This window comes from Lissotriton vulgaris, chromosome 11 (genome assembly GCF_964263255.1).
Source record: "Lissotriton vulgaris chromosome 11, aLisVul1.2, whole genome shotgun sequence".
Lineage (NCBI taxonomy): Eukaryota > Metazoa > Chordata > Amphibia > Caudata > Salamandridae > Lissotriton > Lissotriton vulgaris.
Window position 1 is genome coordinate 348,986,024 of NC_141699.1, and position 15,498 is coordinate 349,001,521.

At 43.0% G+C, this 15,498-nt stretch overlaps 1 protein-coding gene across 1 annotated transcript in view; it reads left to right on the top strand.

Moving 5' to 3' along the window:
* Positions 1-13,704: 13,704 nt before the first annotated feature.
* LOC147679750 (uncharacterized) overlaps positions 13,705-15,498 on the top strand; it is a 427,474-nt gene continuing 425,680 nt past the window's right edge. The window contains exon 1 of the mRNA XM_086942472.1: positions 13,705-13,741. Within this exon, the coding sequence (XP_086798598.1) occupies positions 13,705-13,741 (37 nt within the window). The remainder of the gene's footprint in view (positions 13,742-15,498) is intronic.

The window sequence follows — 15,498 nt, forward strand, 5'->3', positions numbered from 1 at the left end:
ACCCCCCCATTGAGCGATTTTCCCAGGCGTATAATACAAATGAAATAAGGTCTTATAATGTTGAGCCTGTAAAGATGATGCACACAACAATTTTCTTCCCATCTCTAATGACTCTGAAAAGATATCGCTATTTATATCCAGGTCTTCAGACCACCTATTGATCCATTTCTCCATATCGTCTTTCTTTAATATTGTCATCTCAGAATAGAATCTCTTTATAGTACAGTCAGAGCCTGCTTCTATAATATCCATCAATACATTTCTGTCGAACCCCGAAGGCCCTCCTCTCTTGTTTATTAAACAGCTCCTAATTTGAAGATATTTAAAGAAATGTTTTGTGTCTAAGGCGTATTGATCCTGTAGTTCTACAAATTGTAAGATACTTTGGGGGCCCTGAATATCTCCAATCTTTCTTATCCCCCGCCTCTCCCAATCTTGGAATACAGATCCCGAGAAGACCATGCTAGATAGGGAAGGGTTGTTTTTGAGCCTAGTGTAGAAGTTATATTTCCCAATTCCTATCTTTTTCGAAATTCCCTTCCAGACGTTATACGCAGCCATTATAGTCTTAAACCTTGTTCTCTTGTAGTAACTTTCCTCATTAAATCTCAAAAAAATATTTTCCACATTTTTACCCAAAACCAAACCATAAATAGCAAGTGAACCAACATTGTCCCATCCATCCACCTCAGCCCCCCCAACCAATCCCAACATGTTTTGGAATGCAGCAGCCCAGTAGTACACGCAAAAACCAGCCCCCGCGCTCCCGCGGAAGAACATATATCTCAGTGCCCTACGTGTCTTTCCTTTAGCCCATATAAAGCGATTGATCATTTGTTCAGATATCTTGAACCATTTATTTTCAAATAAGAGTGGGATTGCCCTAAATATATACAAAAATTTTGGCAGTATCATCATTTTAATAATATTGACCCGCCCTACTAATGATAAGTGTAGATTTTCATAACGATCCAGATCCTTCTTTGTTTTACTTATTATTGGAGCAATATTATTTTCTACCAAGTTATTTATATCGGCTGATATATTTATTCCGAGATAAGTCCCTGCCTGAACCACACGATTATCGTCACATATAGTCACTGAGTTTTTAATAATCTGGGTCTTGGATGCATTTAGGGCGTACCCCGATATCCGTCCAAATCTACGGGCCTCTTCTTCTATAAAATCAGTTGCCTCCGTGGGGTTTGGCGTTATCACCGCCACGTCATCAGCATAAGCCAATATCTTACAAGGTCCCAGCAATGTTGGCATCGGAACTATCTCTGGACAAAGATCTAGCTTACGGATCAGGGGATCCATGTGCATAGCGAACAATAGTGGGGAGCATGGGCACCCCTGCCGTGTACCCCTTTTAATTGAAAATTGCCCCGTAGTGCCCCCGTTGACTCTTAAAGCCGCAACCGGTTCTTTGTATAAAGTTTGTAATGCTTTTATAAACCCGCCCCTAAGTCCAGCTCTTGCTAAAGTATACCACAGATAGTCCCAGGAGACCCGATCAAACGCTTTCTCTGCGTCCAGCAGCATTATTGCCATCGGGTCTCCTGTGACTTCGGCGGCATCAAGCAATGTTATTACTTTCCTAGTATGGTGGGTCGTTCCTCTACCGGGAATAAAGCCATGTTGAGTAGGGCAGACTAAGGCACTTATCACCTCTGCGAATCTCATTGCCAGCGCTTTTGAATATATTTTGGTGTCATTATTCATTAATGTAATGGGGCGGTATGACCCAGGCTCGTCGTGCGGCTTGCCTTTTTTCAGAATTAAAACAATGTCGGCCCCCCCCCACGACTTTGGTATAGACTGACCGAGCTGGGCAGATTGAATCACTCTAGTTAACTCTTGAGACAGCACTCCCCAGAAAGTTTTATAGAATTCTAGAGGTATCTGGTCGGGACCAGCAGCCTTTCCTGAAGGAAGTTTACCCATAGCTTCCTTGATCTCTTCCGCATCTAACTGAGTTTCTAATCTATCTGCTTCCTCATCCGAGACCCTCTCAGTTGGTATATTCTCCAAGTAGTCCCTAATCTCTTCCTTACTACAGGGGTATTGATAATCATAAAGGGTCTGATAAAATTTCCTAAATACTTCCCTAATCTCTTCCGGGTCTATTTGCAGATTACCATTTCCATCTCTAATCTCCCTAACAGTCCCTGCTGCCGCTATCTGCCTGGTACGCATAGCGAGTACATGTCCAACTTTTTCATTGTATTCATAGCACTTCTCCCTTCGGATTGTATAATATACTGCCGCTTTTTTTGCCAGTTTATCTTCAGCTTCACTTTTAACTTTTATTAAATCTAATATATATTGTTCAACTGGTTCCCCTCTAATGACACAATTATTAAGTTGTTCTTCTACTTCTAAGACGGCTCTCTCTAACTCCCTTTGCCGGAGCCCTTCCATTTTGCGTTTATGAATGCTATAACTACATGTTTCTCCCCGGACACCCGCCTTAAAAGCATCCCATATGACCCCCACCGATGTGCTTCCTTTATTGTGTTCAAAAAACTCGGTGATCCATTTTGACATGTATGATACATAGTCTTCTTCTAGAAGAAGTCTTCTTTCAAAAGTCCATACCCGATTAGGTCTTATTCCTCCTTCTAACTTCATTGCCAAAATTACTGGGTTGTGATCACTTAAGATTCTTGGCAGCCTATCAATCTTGACTCTTGACATTAAGTTATTAGAAATCATAAAGTAATCGAGCCTAACACAGACTTGATGTGGCGCGGAGTAATAAGTGTATCCTTTCTGTTCTGATCTAAGTGTCCCCCAAACATCATTCAGGTTATTGTTAAACAGAAGATCTACAAGGGCCTTATGTACTCTTTTCTTACGGCCTTTATAACACCTATTTTGTCCAGTTCCTAACCCATCTGCCCCATTAATATTCAAGTCTCCTCCTATAATGACCTGCGGGGGCCAGGCAGCCAACTCAGAGTCTAGGAACTGTAATACCTCCGGATCATCCTGCGTAGATCCGTAAACTGACACCATTGTTGTCCAAACACCGTCTATCTCTATCTCTACCATGGCCCATCTTCCCCATTTATCCTCCAGTTTTCTCCCTATTATTAAGTTCTTACTCCTTGACAAAATAGCGACTCCTCTATTTTTCGCACCTTGTTTAGAGCTGACTATGAGATGAAAACCCAACTGATTCAGACAGTACTCCTGCGTACTCATTATGTGCGTCTCTTGCAGAAAAATAAAATCTACATTCATCTGACGTAGTCGAATTCCTATCTTACACCTTTTTTGAACATCATTTAAGCCGCACACATTCCAGGTTACTAACCTAAGTGTCATCTCTAATTTTCCCGGGACCATCGACTGCCTGTTCACTTGTAGTCATTAATTTAACAAAATTCATCTTCAGTAGATCTGATATATACAATGTATGAGTATTGGTTTCAGTACTCCCTTCCTTACAACTATGCTGCTTTATCACTTTTTAGGTCTCGCCTGTCGATGCGCATGCGCATCGAGCTTGCGAGTCTATGGTGGCTTATCCACTCTTTATCCAACTTGCAAGGAATCGTGGCGATTCCTTGCAGTGCACGAGAAATTTAAGCTCAATGCGCATGCGCATTGAGCTTAAATGCGCGTGCACATGCCCCCAGCCACGGCCGCTAGGCCGTGCCTCCCCTACTCTCCTCCCCTCGCCGTCTGTTCCCGCACTCCTCCCACACCCCCGCTCCGCCCCCTCCCCTCCCCTGCCCGCCGTGTCGCATTTCTCCTCCCCCCCTCCCCACAGCAATGCCCTCCGCCGGCCGTACTTTCACTTTGACGGCCGCAGGCCGTCTCTCGTGTTTCTCCTCCCCCCTCCCAGTGTACTTTTTTTTTTCTTAAACTTGTTTTCTTTTACAATTATAAAACACAGTCTTTAATTTTCAAAGCGCAACATGCCGAACTTTCACTTAAACAATTGTGGCTGCGTGCCTTTTCTGTATCCGCGGCTCTATGTGTTCACTTTTAAAAAACATCAGGTCTTTATTAAAAGTTCCACTTTCACTTTAGGCATGCCTTTATTTTTCATAATTGGTGCCCCTTGCAGAGCTGATCACTGCTCGTTAACACGCCTTTACTTCTGCACGATGTCTTGCAACTCCTCCCTTGTTAACTGCTTCCCATTCCGAGCAGCTGCTCTTCGCTCCCTCTCCTCGGCCACAACTGCCTCCTCCCTATGCTTCTCCTGTGCCATTGGAGCTTCAAAAGGATGTGACGAGAAAGCTGGTAATTATTTTTTTATCAAGTTTAAAGGCACATTCCTGTCACAATGACAACATGCCATACTTCCGTTTCAAAGGTGGAGCGTGTAGCAGGCCAATGTCCGCAACGTAAATTTATCGAAGCGTCTCGAACAATCAGCGCCCTATTGACTCATAATTAAATGCACCCTATACAGAAAGCGCAGCTGAAACGAGTACTAGTAAAACATTTAATTAGCACATGTAAATCAGCTGCACCCTTACGAGGCTCTGCCATGCTACTGGATTGGACTAATGAACCAAATAACAGTAATTTGTAATAAAAGGCCAGACTCGAGACCTGGAATCCAGATAACAATCCCTCCCCTTCTCTCTCTTCCCTCCGCATTTCTCCTCCCCCCTCCCCTTATCTGCCTTCCCTCCGTCTGTTCCCTCTCCCCGCTCCGCCCCCTCCCCTGCCCTCCGTGTCGCATTTCTCCTCCCCCCTCCCCTTCTCTCTCTTCCCTCCTTTCCCCCACCCTACAGCCATTAACACGGTTTCGTCTTTTTAGTAATTACAATCCTTGCATTCTGCAAAAACTGTCCAGCCCACTCTAAACGTCTCGCAGGCCTCCTGAGGTGTTAGGAATTCCCCCAACCCACCTCCTCTCCAGGTAGACGTCTTTCAGTATCATGTATCCCCTTCCCTCCACCACCAGCCGATCACCAACATGCCCTCCACGATGTGTTGCACGCCATGAAAGTGCTTGCTTTTACCAGCTGTCTCCCTTGTGTACTTCTCTCCAGTTGCTCTGTCATCCATGTGCTTCTCCCGGCCCCTTTCCATGTTGCGCTCTCCCTCGTGCACTTCCCTGGTTCTATCTCGTCTGTGTCATTCTCCCAACTCGCTCTATGTTGTTTTCTCACCTATTGCTTCTCTTCTCCACCCGCACCACCCCTTCGCGCCCATTGGCATCGCCAGTGCTTGTTTAATAAGGGATAGCAGGAGTTTGAGCGCAATGTCGCAGGAAACTGACTTGCAGGAGGACATCTACAGGAAGCCATGAAAGACAACATTCCTTGTAGCAGGACGTTTTCTCAGGTAGACCTCCGGTATGTGAGCATGGGTGTATGTATACCTGCCTTAAGTAGGGTTTAGAATCTCTGCGTTTGTCTGCTTTACGTTTGCGATTAATTGACTTTCTTTTTAAAATGTATAAAGGCTTAATTAGACTTATTTCCTTTGTCGCTTCCTTTTTTTAAATTTTATTTAAATGTGTAGTTCTTAGATTTCATAGACCAGACCAGTGTGTGCAGGTTCCTTGCTGTAGGCCAAGTACACCCGCCGCCCCTCCCACACAAGCGCCTTCAAATTAATTCGGGGTGAAAACCCATCAGACGACACACTGGCGAACCGTTTCGCATTCAGCCTTGCAGACATGTCGGATATTGTTCGGCGCCTAAATGAGTGTTGCCATGGACTCGGCCGTGCTGCTTATTAATCCAGATGGTGCCCTTTGACTCCGGGGCCCAGCTGACGTCAGCCCGATGTCACCCTCACTCACCCTCAAACCCTCACCCTCAACCCCTCACCCTCACTCACCCTCACCCTCCCTCACCCTCACCCTCCCTCACCCTCACCCTCAACCCCTCACCCTCAACCCCTCACCCTCACTCACCCTCAACCCCTCACCCTCACTCACTCACCCTCAACCCCTCACCCACCCACCCTCAACCCCTCACCCTCACTCACTCACCCTCAACCCCTCACCCTCACTCACTCACCCTCACTCACCCTCAACCCCTCCCCCTCGACCCATCCCCCTCAACCCCTCACCCTCACTCACCCTCAACCCCTCACCCTCAAACCCTCACTCACCCTCAACCCCTCACCCTCAAACCCTCACTCACCCTCACTCTCACTCATCCTCACTCACCCTCAACCCCTCACCCTCACTCACCCTCACTCACCCTCAACCCCTCACCCTCACTCACTCACCCTCAACCCCTCACCCTCAACCCCTCACTCACCCTCACTCTCACTCACCCTCACTCAGCCTCAACTACTCCCCCTCACCCTCACTCACCCAAAACCCCTCACCCTCACTCACCCTCACTCACCCTCAACACCTCACTCACCCTCACTCACCCTCACCCTCACTCACCCTCAACACCTCACCCTCAACCTCACTCACCCTCACTCACCCTCACTCACCCTCACTCACCCTCACTCACCCTCACTCTCACTCACCCTCAACCCCTCACCCTCAACCCCTCACCCTCACTCACCCTCACTCACCCTCACCCACCCTCACCCTCACTCACCCTCACCCTCACACAGTGCAATAGTTCTCAGACCATTTCAGTTAGAGCTTTTAGAAATGTTTATGGCTTTTTTTTATTTGTAATACTTTAGCATTGGCTACAGGAAACAAAAATGCTAAACATTTACAAGAAAAACCCATAAACAATTCTAAAAGCACTAACTCTAATGGTGCGAGACCTATTGCATTTCCAATGCTTGTTCCATCATGTGCCCAACATATCCCCTACAGAATTCAATACCATTGTGCCCTATCCTTGTATTCTCCCTCCCACCCCCCAGAAGACCCTCCCTCAGAGACCCTCCCCCCCCTACGGGCAAATAGGTCCATAAGACCCATGTCTGACCGGCGCGTGCCACCGGGTTGTCTCACCCACCCCCCTCCCTGACTTTCCTTAATTATATACATCATTCGGAATGCTCCCCAACATAAGAAACAAAACTAATCATATATTCTATCTCTCAAAATTTTATCTACAGCTACTACCCATTTAAACGATGTTATTGCGCTTATACCAGCATATCAACATACCCACATGTCCACAATTTGAGCAGTATTAGAAGATTTATATTAGAGGATTAAAGCATACCGAAAAGGAATCTCAAAAATAGATATACAGCAAAAAAAAAAAGGATAAACGGTAAAGAAGAGGATAAATAAAGGCAATTAGCATGTATAGATAACCTTCATTTAAAATTTCAAAAGGTAAAGATCTAACTATTACTAACTATTACTGCTGCCCTGCTTTCCTTTTCCATACCAGTCTTACCCTGTCCTCTCCATTTTTTCCCCTTTTCTTTTTTTTTTACTTTTTATGGGGTATGCTTCTGACAGACCCAGTTTGTGTGTCTTCAACCTCCAAGACATTGCGTTGGGATTTTTGACGACCTCTATTCTCTCTCAAAAACTAAGGTATTCTTGCGCCATAATTTCAGAATAAAAGACTCTAAAGTTACCCTCTAGTCCAACTTTCAGACGTGCAGGGAACAAAAGAAAAGCCTCATAGCCTATATTTTGGAACGGGGTAATGAGCTGCCTCATCCGCCACCTTCTTTCCACGGTGGCGTGGCAGAAATCAGGGCGGGCAAAAAACTCAATTTCCTTGTAGGAACGTTTAGACTGAGGTTTTGCCTTATTAATAATTTCTTCGCGCAGGAGAAAATTACCAACATACAGCAATATTGCGCGGGGCTTGCCCTGTGCTTCCTTTCGTATCAACGGAAATCGATGCGCTCTTTGTATCTCGTGTTCCCAGTCCCATGAAGCCAAGTCGGGGAATGCACCTTTCAACAATTCAATTACGAAAGCTCGCACATCCCCACCCTCTTTTTCCTCTTGAATTCCAATTAGTCTAACATTATTCCGCCTTTGTCTATTTTCAAAGTCCTCTAGCTTCCAGATCATGTCCGCTGTTGTCTTATCCTTATCATCACCGGCGTCTTTCATTTTAACAAAGTCATCTTCCAATTTACTTGTTCTGGCCTCAATCTCAGATACTCTCCCAACCATTTCCTCATACATTTTGTTAACCTTATGAAGTGAGGATTGTATCTTTTTATTTGCATGTCTGGCCCTCCTGCTTGCTCTCTGGCTCTCAGCACGCGCCTCAGTTTGAATCTGCTTTAAAGTCGAGAATAGAACTTCAAAGTTTGAGGCACCTCTATCAAAGCCCCCCTCAGCTCCCTGAGAGGTAAGTTCCTGAACACCTGTTTCTGTAGTTACAAGTGCTCCAGTCTGAGTTATACCGCACTCAGCTGAACTATCCCAAATTAACCTTTTTGCAACTGGTTTCGCCTGCCTTCTACAAAGCTCTTTAGATTGATTCATACGTCTTTGGTTCTCATTTTTCGCCTTACCCTTATATTTTGAGTTATTGGCTTTTGTGGTCTTCGACGCCTCTCTTAAATCTTTTTTTACTTTTGGTCTTACCACCTTTTGTACTGTCTCATGCTCCACTGATTCTGTATCACTATCCGAGCTAATTGAGACGTTGTCAGATCTAGATATGTTAGTTTCTGAGCCTGAATCTACCACAGAGTCTGAGGTACCTGATTCCGAATCCGTCACAGAAGGGTCTGAGCCACTGACTTCACTTCCATCAGGCTTATCTTCTTCATCTTCTTCGTCGTCTGCCTCATCATTCCCAGTGAAGAAGATCTCTTCACCAGGTGATGCCAACGTTTGTTCGGGAATACTTTGCGTAGATTTTATATTAAAAGTGCTTGTGCCCACCAGGCTGTGGTTGTTTACCTCCAACGTCTCCTGTACCTGTGCCTGCCGCCCTATTGTATTCACCATCACCATTTCCAAACCCTGCGTCCCTCCGTTATCTCCAGGGGGAGGATTGTTCACAACATTGTTCACACCATTATTCACAGCATCAGGATCAGGATCACGCTGCCTAGTTGTACATAAGTCTGTAGGTAAAGCTTTGAAGTTATTCCCTCCTTCTGTTAAATCCACATGAAGCTCCTGGCCCTTTAAATCTCTGGCCCCGCCCCCTGCTGCTACCGCTGAAAGGGCGTCCGATCCTGCGGGATCTGTAACCTCATTTTGCCCAATGAGAGGCTCTAGCAAGCTGCCTGTGATCCCGGCGCTCCCCGCATCCTCCATGGCTCCAGCGGCGGGACCCACAGCGACGGCTCCTGCACTTTCCACATTTACGCGACCCAGCCTCTTTCCGCATAAAGCCGCCAACGTGGGGACGACAGCCTGCTCCTCTACTGCCTGTAAACCCGCCACGGCTCCCACCGCAGGTAGGAAAGACTCCACTATAGTGGTTTGTCGGAGAACCGCTTCTTTTCCCAGCGTTTCACTTGCAGCCAACTTTGAGTCAGTATATCCTTTGCCGATTCGTGCACTTTCCGTTTTTCCCGCTCTGGTTGAAGCCCTTTCCCGTAGCTTCCGTGCCTTGGCTTCTTTTGCTTCTTTCGCTGCCTCACGCCTCATCTGTGCTTTGGTCCTTGATTTTGCTCTCAAGTTGCTAGCTGAAGCTCCAGGTCCATCTGTCGACATTTCCTCTTCCTCAGAGGGGATTGGATCATGACTTTGTTTATTCACACAATATATTTTAGGTGCCATCGTTCTGAAGTAGTATGAGCGTCCCGCCTGATATGACCTTGCAATTAAAGCAACGAGGGATTCCAGTAAAGTTTTTCCCTTATTTTGCTCCCTAACAAGCGGGAAATCCTTTAGTAGAGAAGGCCAGTCCGTCAGAATTCTAAGCATCTCATCCACAGGCATATATTGCTGAGTGTTTAAGTAGCGCGCCGCTCAGTACTTTGCTCAATATTAGCAACAAATAACATGGTGAGCATTCATTCCATCAATCTGTCTTCAGGAGCAGGGTAGGGTGCGACCTTCCCCTACGGCGTCTCGGCGGCCATCTTGCCCCGCTGCCCTCAAGAAGAAAACTTCAGAGGGGATTTGCATTTATGTTAAAAGAAAACATTATACCTTGATATACAAATTAACTGGTGTAAATACCCCCAATTGACCTCTATTCCCCCGCTTTGATCATTTTAAAAGAGCAATGGCCAATATTTGCATAAACATGCACTGCAAGCAATGTTAGGAATACAATTTGATTTAGTGTTGTTTAGTGTGCTTGCCATTGACTGTAACCATATTTGCTTTACAGATTTTTATGCATATTTACTATACTGTGATTTTGAATGTTGGAAAAATCTGAAAATGACGTGACATAACTGTTCAGGTATTGATGATTTTCACTTTTTGGACAATCTCTCATTTCTTTAGTTCCTACCTTCATCCTTCTTTTGCCTTTTGTATTAAAGGTCTCCTTCTCATTTATGACGTTGACTAGACAATAATGACCAGCTATACTGTGCCCGATTGCATAGAAGTGTTCAAGATGGTAACCTTTTATTTTTTTTCTATTCATGAACACTTTGGGAAGTGGTATCTTTCTCATTGGCACTGTCATCATTTATTTTCACTTTTTAGAGACATGTAGTTGAGTACTGTGTCCCGTAGCTATAGAATTTTTGTGAAACATTTTTTTACTCTCTTTTGGAATTTTTTAAGTTGAATACTTTGGAACTAACTGTTTTAAAGAATCTTTTATAAAAATAAAATAAAAAATAAAGAATTTTTTATCACCTCCCCTTCTTGAGCACCCGTTTCCTCACTCTTTGGGGTCCACTGTTGCAATGTCTATCTTCTCTTACAATGTACCATGTTTGTTACAGCCTTGAGAAAGCCCTGGCATTATTCGCCACATAGAGTGAAACACGTGAGAATGGATTCTTTAAGAAGATGAATGAACGTAATATGCAACAACTGAATTTGTCTTTAAAATACAAAAGATAAAAAGGATTTACCCGTGCTATACTAAGACACTAATTCTTTAAAGAAACGCATGCTCACACCTAAACTTCAATTCCTTCTTTGAAGCTTCTATGGTCCAGAGCTTTGAGCCGAGTTACCCCATTGATTGAACCCTCTAGGAAGCAATATATAGACCTAGAACCCCTGGACCTTTCATCCTGGTTGCAACTTTCTTATTACCATGTTGCCATCTTCCTGGGCCACTATGCGACTAACTTAGATGCAGGGGCGCCGTGCTTTCTTTCAGCAAGGCCCGCTTTCAGTTGTTTCCAAAAAGCCAACCATTCAAGGACAAAGGGCTGTTTAACATGTAATTTAAGGTGCAGGAGAGAGAGCGCCGTGGCTAGCTTATAGAAGGAAAACCTCCAATCTTGAAAACTTAACTCTGGCAAAGCCAGTAGATCACACAGTAAGTGCCAACACGTAGAAGAACTTAGTGATCAGCATCAACTGGACCTGAATTTATTCTGCGAATGTAGACATAAAAGCCGTCTTGTTTTTTTGTAACTGCAAGAATTCTTGTGCCTTAAAGGCATGCACCTTTAAGTTCCTTTTGCCATAGTCAGAAATAACCATCCGTTATACTCCGGTCTCAGCTGCTGCAAGGGAGGGGTTGGCTCTGCTGCTTTTTAAGTGCAGGTGCACTCTAGTCAATCGCACACGCCGTCCTGGTAGGTTAATGTTCCTAAATACTATCCCTTTCATGCTAATTTGTGCATGCCCCTTTGCTTTGCCACGCCTCCACCCTTGTTAATCATTCCAATAAAAAGATTATTTTTAACTACACAAATTTTGTGAATTGTGGGTACTTAATTGTTAGATTTATGGTCAACTTCTTTTTTGCATAGAGCGACACGTACTTGCAATTACACAGTAAGTAAGTCATGCTGAGTCCAATTTCTGAAGAGTCAAGGATTTTACTGACCCTGCGAGGCTGCTCTCCTGGTCTGTTATGTTTCGTCAGTTACTTGCTACACCATTGGACTTGCAGTTCTGTTGTACTTTGTGGCTGGTGTAGTTCATATCTACCAATATTGAGGTGTTGACACAGCACTTTTTCACTCTTCGGAGATAAAAAATGTTGATACCGTGTTTAATTGAACACACAAAAGGTCCTCAATTATTTGCGGCAATTTTATGGTAGTGCTTTCAAGGACACATCCAAGTAACCAGTGGTGTAAGTTTTTTCACGTCAACATTATATCTATCAGCTCTTAAAGGATTCAATTCTTAAAATTGTAAATTGATACTTGTATAGCGCACTACTCACCCGCAAGGGTCTCTGAGTCTCTGTGACTCATAATTCCAGTCTTAGCATGAAATGTCGGTTTTCTTTGTTTATCACCCCATAAATATCTAAATTATAGTAAAATCTATTAACTAACTGCCCTATTATAATCGTAACATAGCAGTCTCAGTGCGTAATTAAACCACGTGTCAATTTTGTTTCTTTCCTGCTGTCTTTAATCAGCATGTAATAAAGTTCAGATATGGTGTTTATTTACATTGTTAGTGACTTAAATGGCTCAGCGACATAGTTGTTTTAATACCCATGCCAACTGTTTATCAATTGTAGATGTTGTAGAGAGGATGTAGCCTTACGGCTAGAGGGTCGACCTCGAAGCTGGGGATCCGGGTTTGAGTCTCGGCAACAACGCTCAACATCTGTGATTCTGGGCAAATCACTTAATCTCCTCGTGCCTAGCAAAATGAATGTGTCCTGTAACGAAACAAGTGCTCATGTAAAGCGCTCTGATACCCGATGTCTCGGGTCTAGTTCGCGCTATATAAAACTCACATTTTTAAAAAAATATATATTTTTACATCAAAAACTTTGTCATTGTTTGAGCTACAGGTTTTAGGAGTTAGCCTGCCGCCTGACTTTGTGTTGCTACTTATATATTTCCTATTCTTTATACAGTCATTAAGACAATACAAATTTTTTATTTTGCTAATGCTGTGTTTATTTTATAGATGCAGCATAAGTATATATTTTGTATTTCCCCATAATGCACTAACTATGACCTTTAATAGCAAAGTGATCTGCATGTCATTCGGTCCCATAAGTGCGTCAACCATTTGTGCTGCATTATATGCAGAATTCATATGGTGACTAACTTTTAGATAACCACTTGGGTTAAGCTTGGAAGTGTTTCTTTGTGTTGGCCTTGGTTAAGCTGAACTACAGGAAACATTTGCCAGGACAAACCCCCTTCCTAAGGGTAACACAAGTCTCATGTCTATGGGTGCACATGCTAACATCGCTGAAAGGCCGCTTCCGCTGTTTCTCACATGGTCATCAGTTGCCCTGGTGTTTTAAGTGCAAGAGCTCTCAGTTGGCTGACTATTGCATATCAAGCCTCTTTTGCAGCACCCTGTCTAGCTAGCTGCTTGTAACATAATGCTCTCAATTTTAGCGTGCATATAGTATTCAGGTAGTTCTTCCATATGTGCTCTTCCGATTGTCTCCTGCAGTGATGTAATTGCATATATGTCAAATTATCACTCCACTGCAAACAATAAATGTAATTAAAAAACAGTGTCATTTACAATGCCAAAAGCTCCAACTTTTAATAATGCGAGACCTATTGCATTGCAAATGTTTGTTTAATAGGGTTGTTCAGTTGTACTTTGTTATATATATGGTACAAAAATGCTTAACACTTTAATAAAACTTTCCAACAATCTGTACAGCAGCAACACTGCTCTCCAACATATGTTAAATACATTGGCAAAGCCACTATCTCTGGCTAAACACTTATAAGGCACCAAAGGCGAGACCTATTGGCTATGCCAATGCTTGTTTTTATAGGACAATGAGCTCTACAGGGCTAGAAGAGAGCGAAATATTAGGTAATCAGTCTAATACAGAATTTCCACTAGATGGTTTCACAAACCAGTCACTCCACTTGTTAGAGAGATCTTCCAGTCGCTGAATGAGAGAAAGGGATTACGAGAGAACAAAAGTGGTGATTACTTGGACCAAAGTAATAGGCAAGAGGTGCACTGAAGAAACAGTGCCCAGTGATTGGTGGACCCACTCCATCGCCAGTGTAGAATACATGCTTAGGTGCAAGAACAAGAAAGGTCCTTTTCAGTTAATCACTATGATAAGTGTACATTGAAACCTGAAGAATCAGGGATATGTGTTTACCTAATAGTGATGATTTCGGAAATAATACACCATTAATCAGTATAAAAGGTTATTCCTAATCATATAATTAATTTTTGAGTTGGACCCGACTAAAGAAAGGGGAGAGACTTGAGTCAATTTAATGAATTATAATTGCAGCACCTTCAGTATAACCCTTATTTCTCAATATTTTCCTCATTATCGTGGTCAACTTAATTATGTGATAAGTTTCACAGGTTAATTAATGTATTGAAAGAAAAAGAAAAGTGAATACCACCATGCAACTTAAATCACTCCATTTCCTTGTATCAATTATTCAAAAAAATTATCCAGGATAATACTGAAATAAAAATAATTCATAATGCGTAATAAATCACAAATAACCTAGGTGGGTAGGAGCAATGTGAAATTGACGTGATTTTTCCAAGGAAACTTGCATATTCATCATGTGGTTTATGTAGTTAGTATTATGTATGCATTCTCATTTCCAATTAATTTTAGTTAACATTTCAAAGTCCAAACTAAACAATTAGCTGCAAGTGCCTATCTCTGAAACCATAGGCCTTATGTTATGTCCTATATATAGACCACCAGTAACCTAGCTGTTTTGCAAATCATTAGTTTTGGAAGCTCATCCTATTAACACCTGTGAGATAGGATGGGGAAATAAAAGCAGAACCATCATAGCTAGCCGACTCACTTCGAGTGACAGTGGACAGCTATTAAGTTCATAGGACCGGTAGGAGACAAAACTCCTTATTTTTCAATAACACATGTATGTAATTGTGAAAAGACAAACTGGAGCAGGTGGTTACCTTAAGTGTTACATCTTAGAATTATCTATAGATAACCCTTCAATATCGGTGTCAAATACCTATGTTATGGAAAAGATATTCCAATCCATGCACAAGAGACATGTTCGACAGACATATTTAACACCCATAGTGTGTCTATCAGCTACTACAGTCTCTCCTTTCTCTGGTGGTGCCATGTTACCCATTGATAATAGAAAAGCAGTGAGCGAAACAAATGAAGGACCGCATGCCCGTACCCAGGTAAAGGTGTATCATGGAAGTTAACTAGTAGTGAATCCAATTTGCTGAGTATGCTGGGAAAATTAAGCCCCAAAAATGGTATACTAAAGCTGCTAGGTGAAAGATATTCCTATCCATGTCCAAAAGATAAATGTTTGACAGACATAAGTTACTTGTGCCCACCATGAATTAGTACACTATAACAAGCAAACTGGCATTTGTCAATCTCAAATTAGGTGCAGTGAGTGAAAGAAAATGAGAACCGTAAAAACCTACGTACATGTGGGTGAATATGGCAGCTATCTTGTAATCATTCAAATATGTCAAGTGATAAAGAAATTAAATCCAAACCGCATCTATGTTTGACAATGCAATCACTTAGTATTGTTAACAATGTCAGGATAGTTTACAGATAATCACACATAATAAAACAACCATATTCC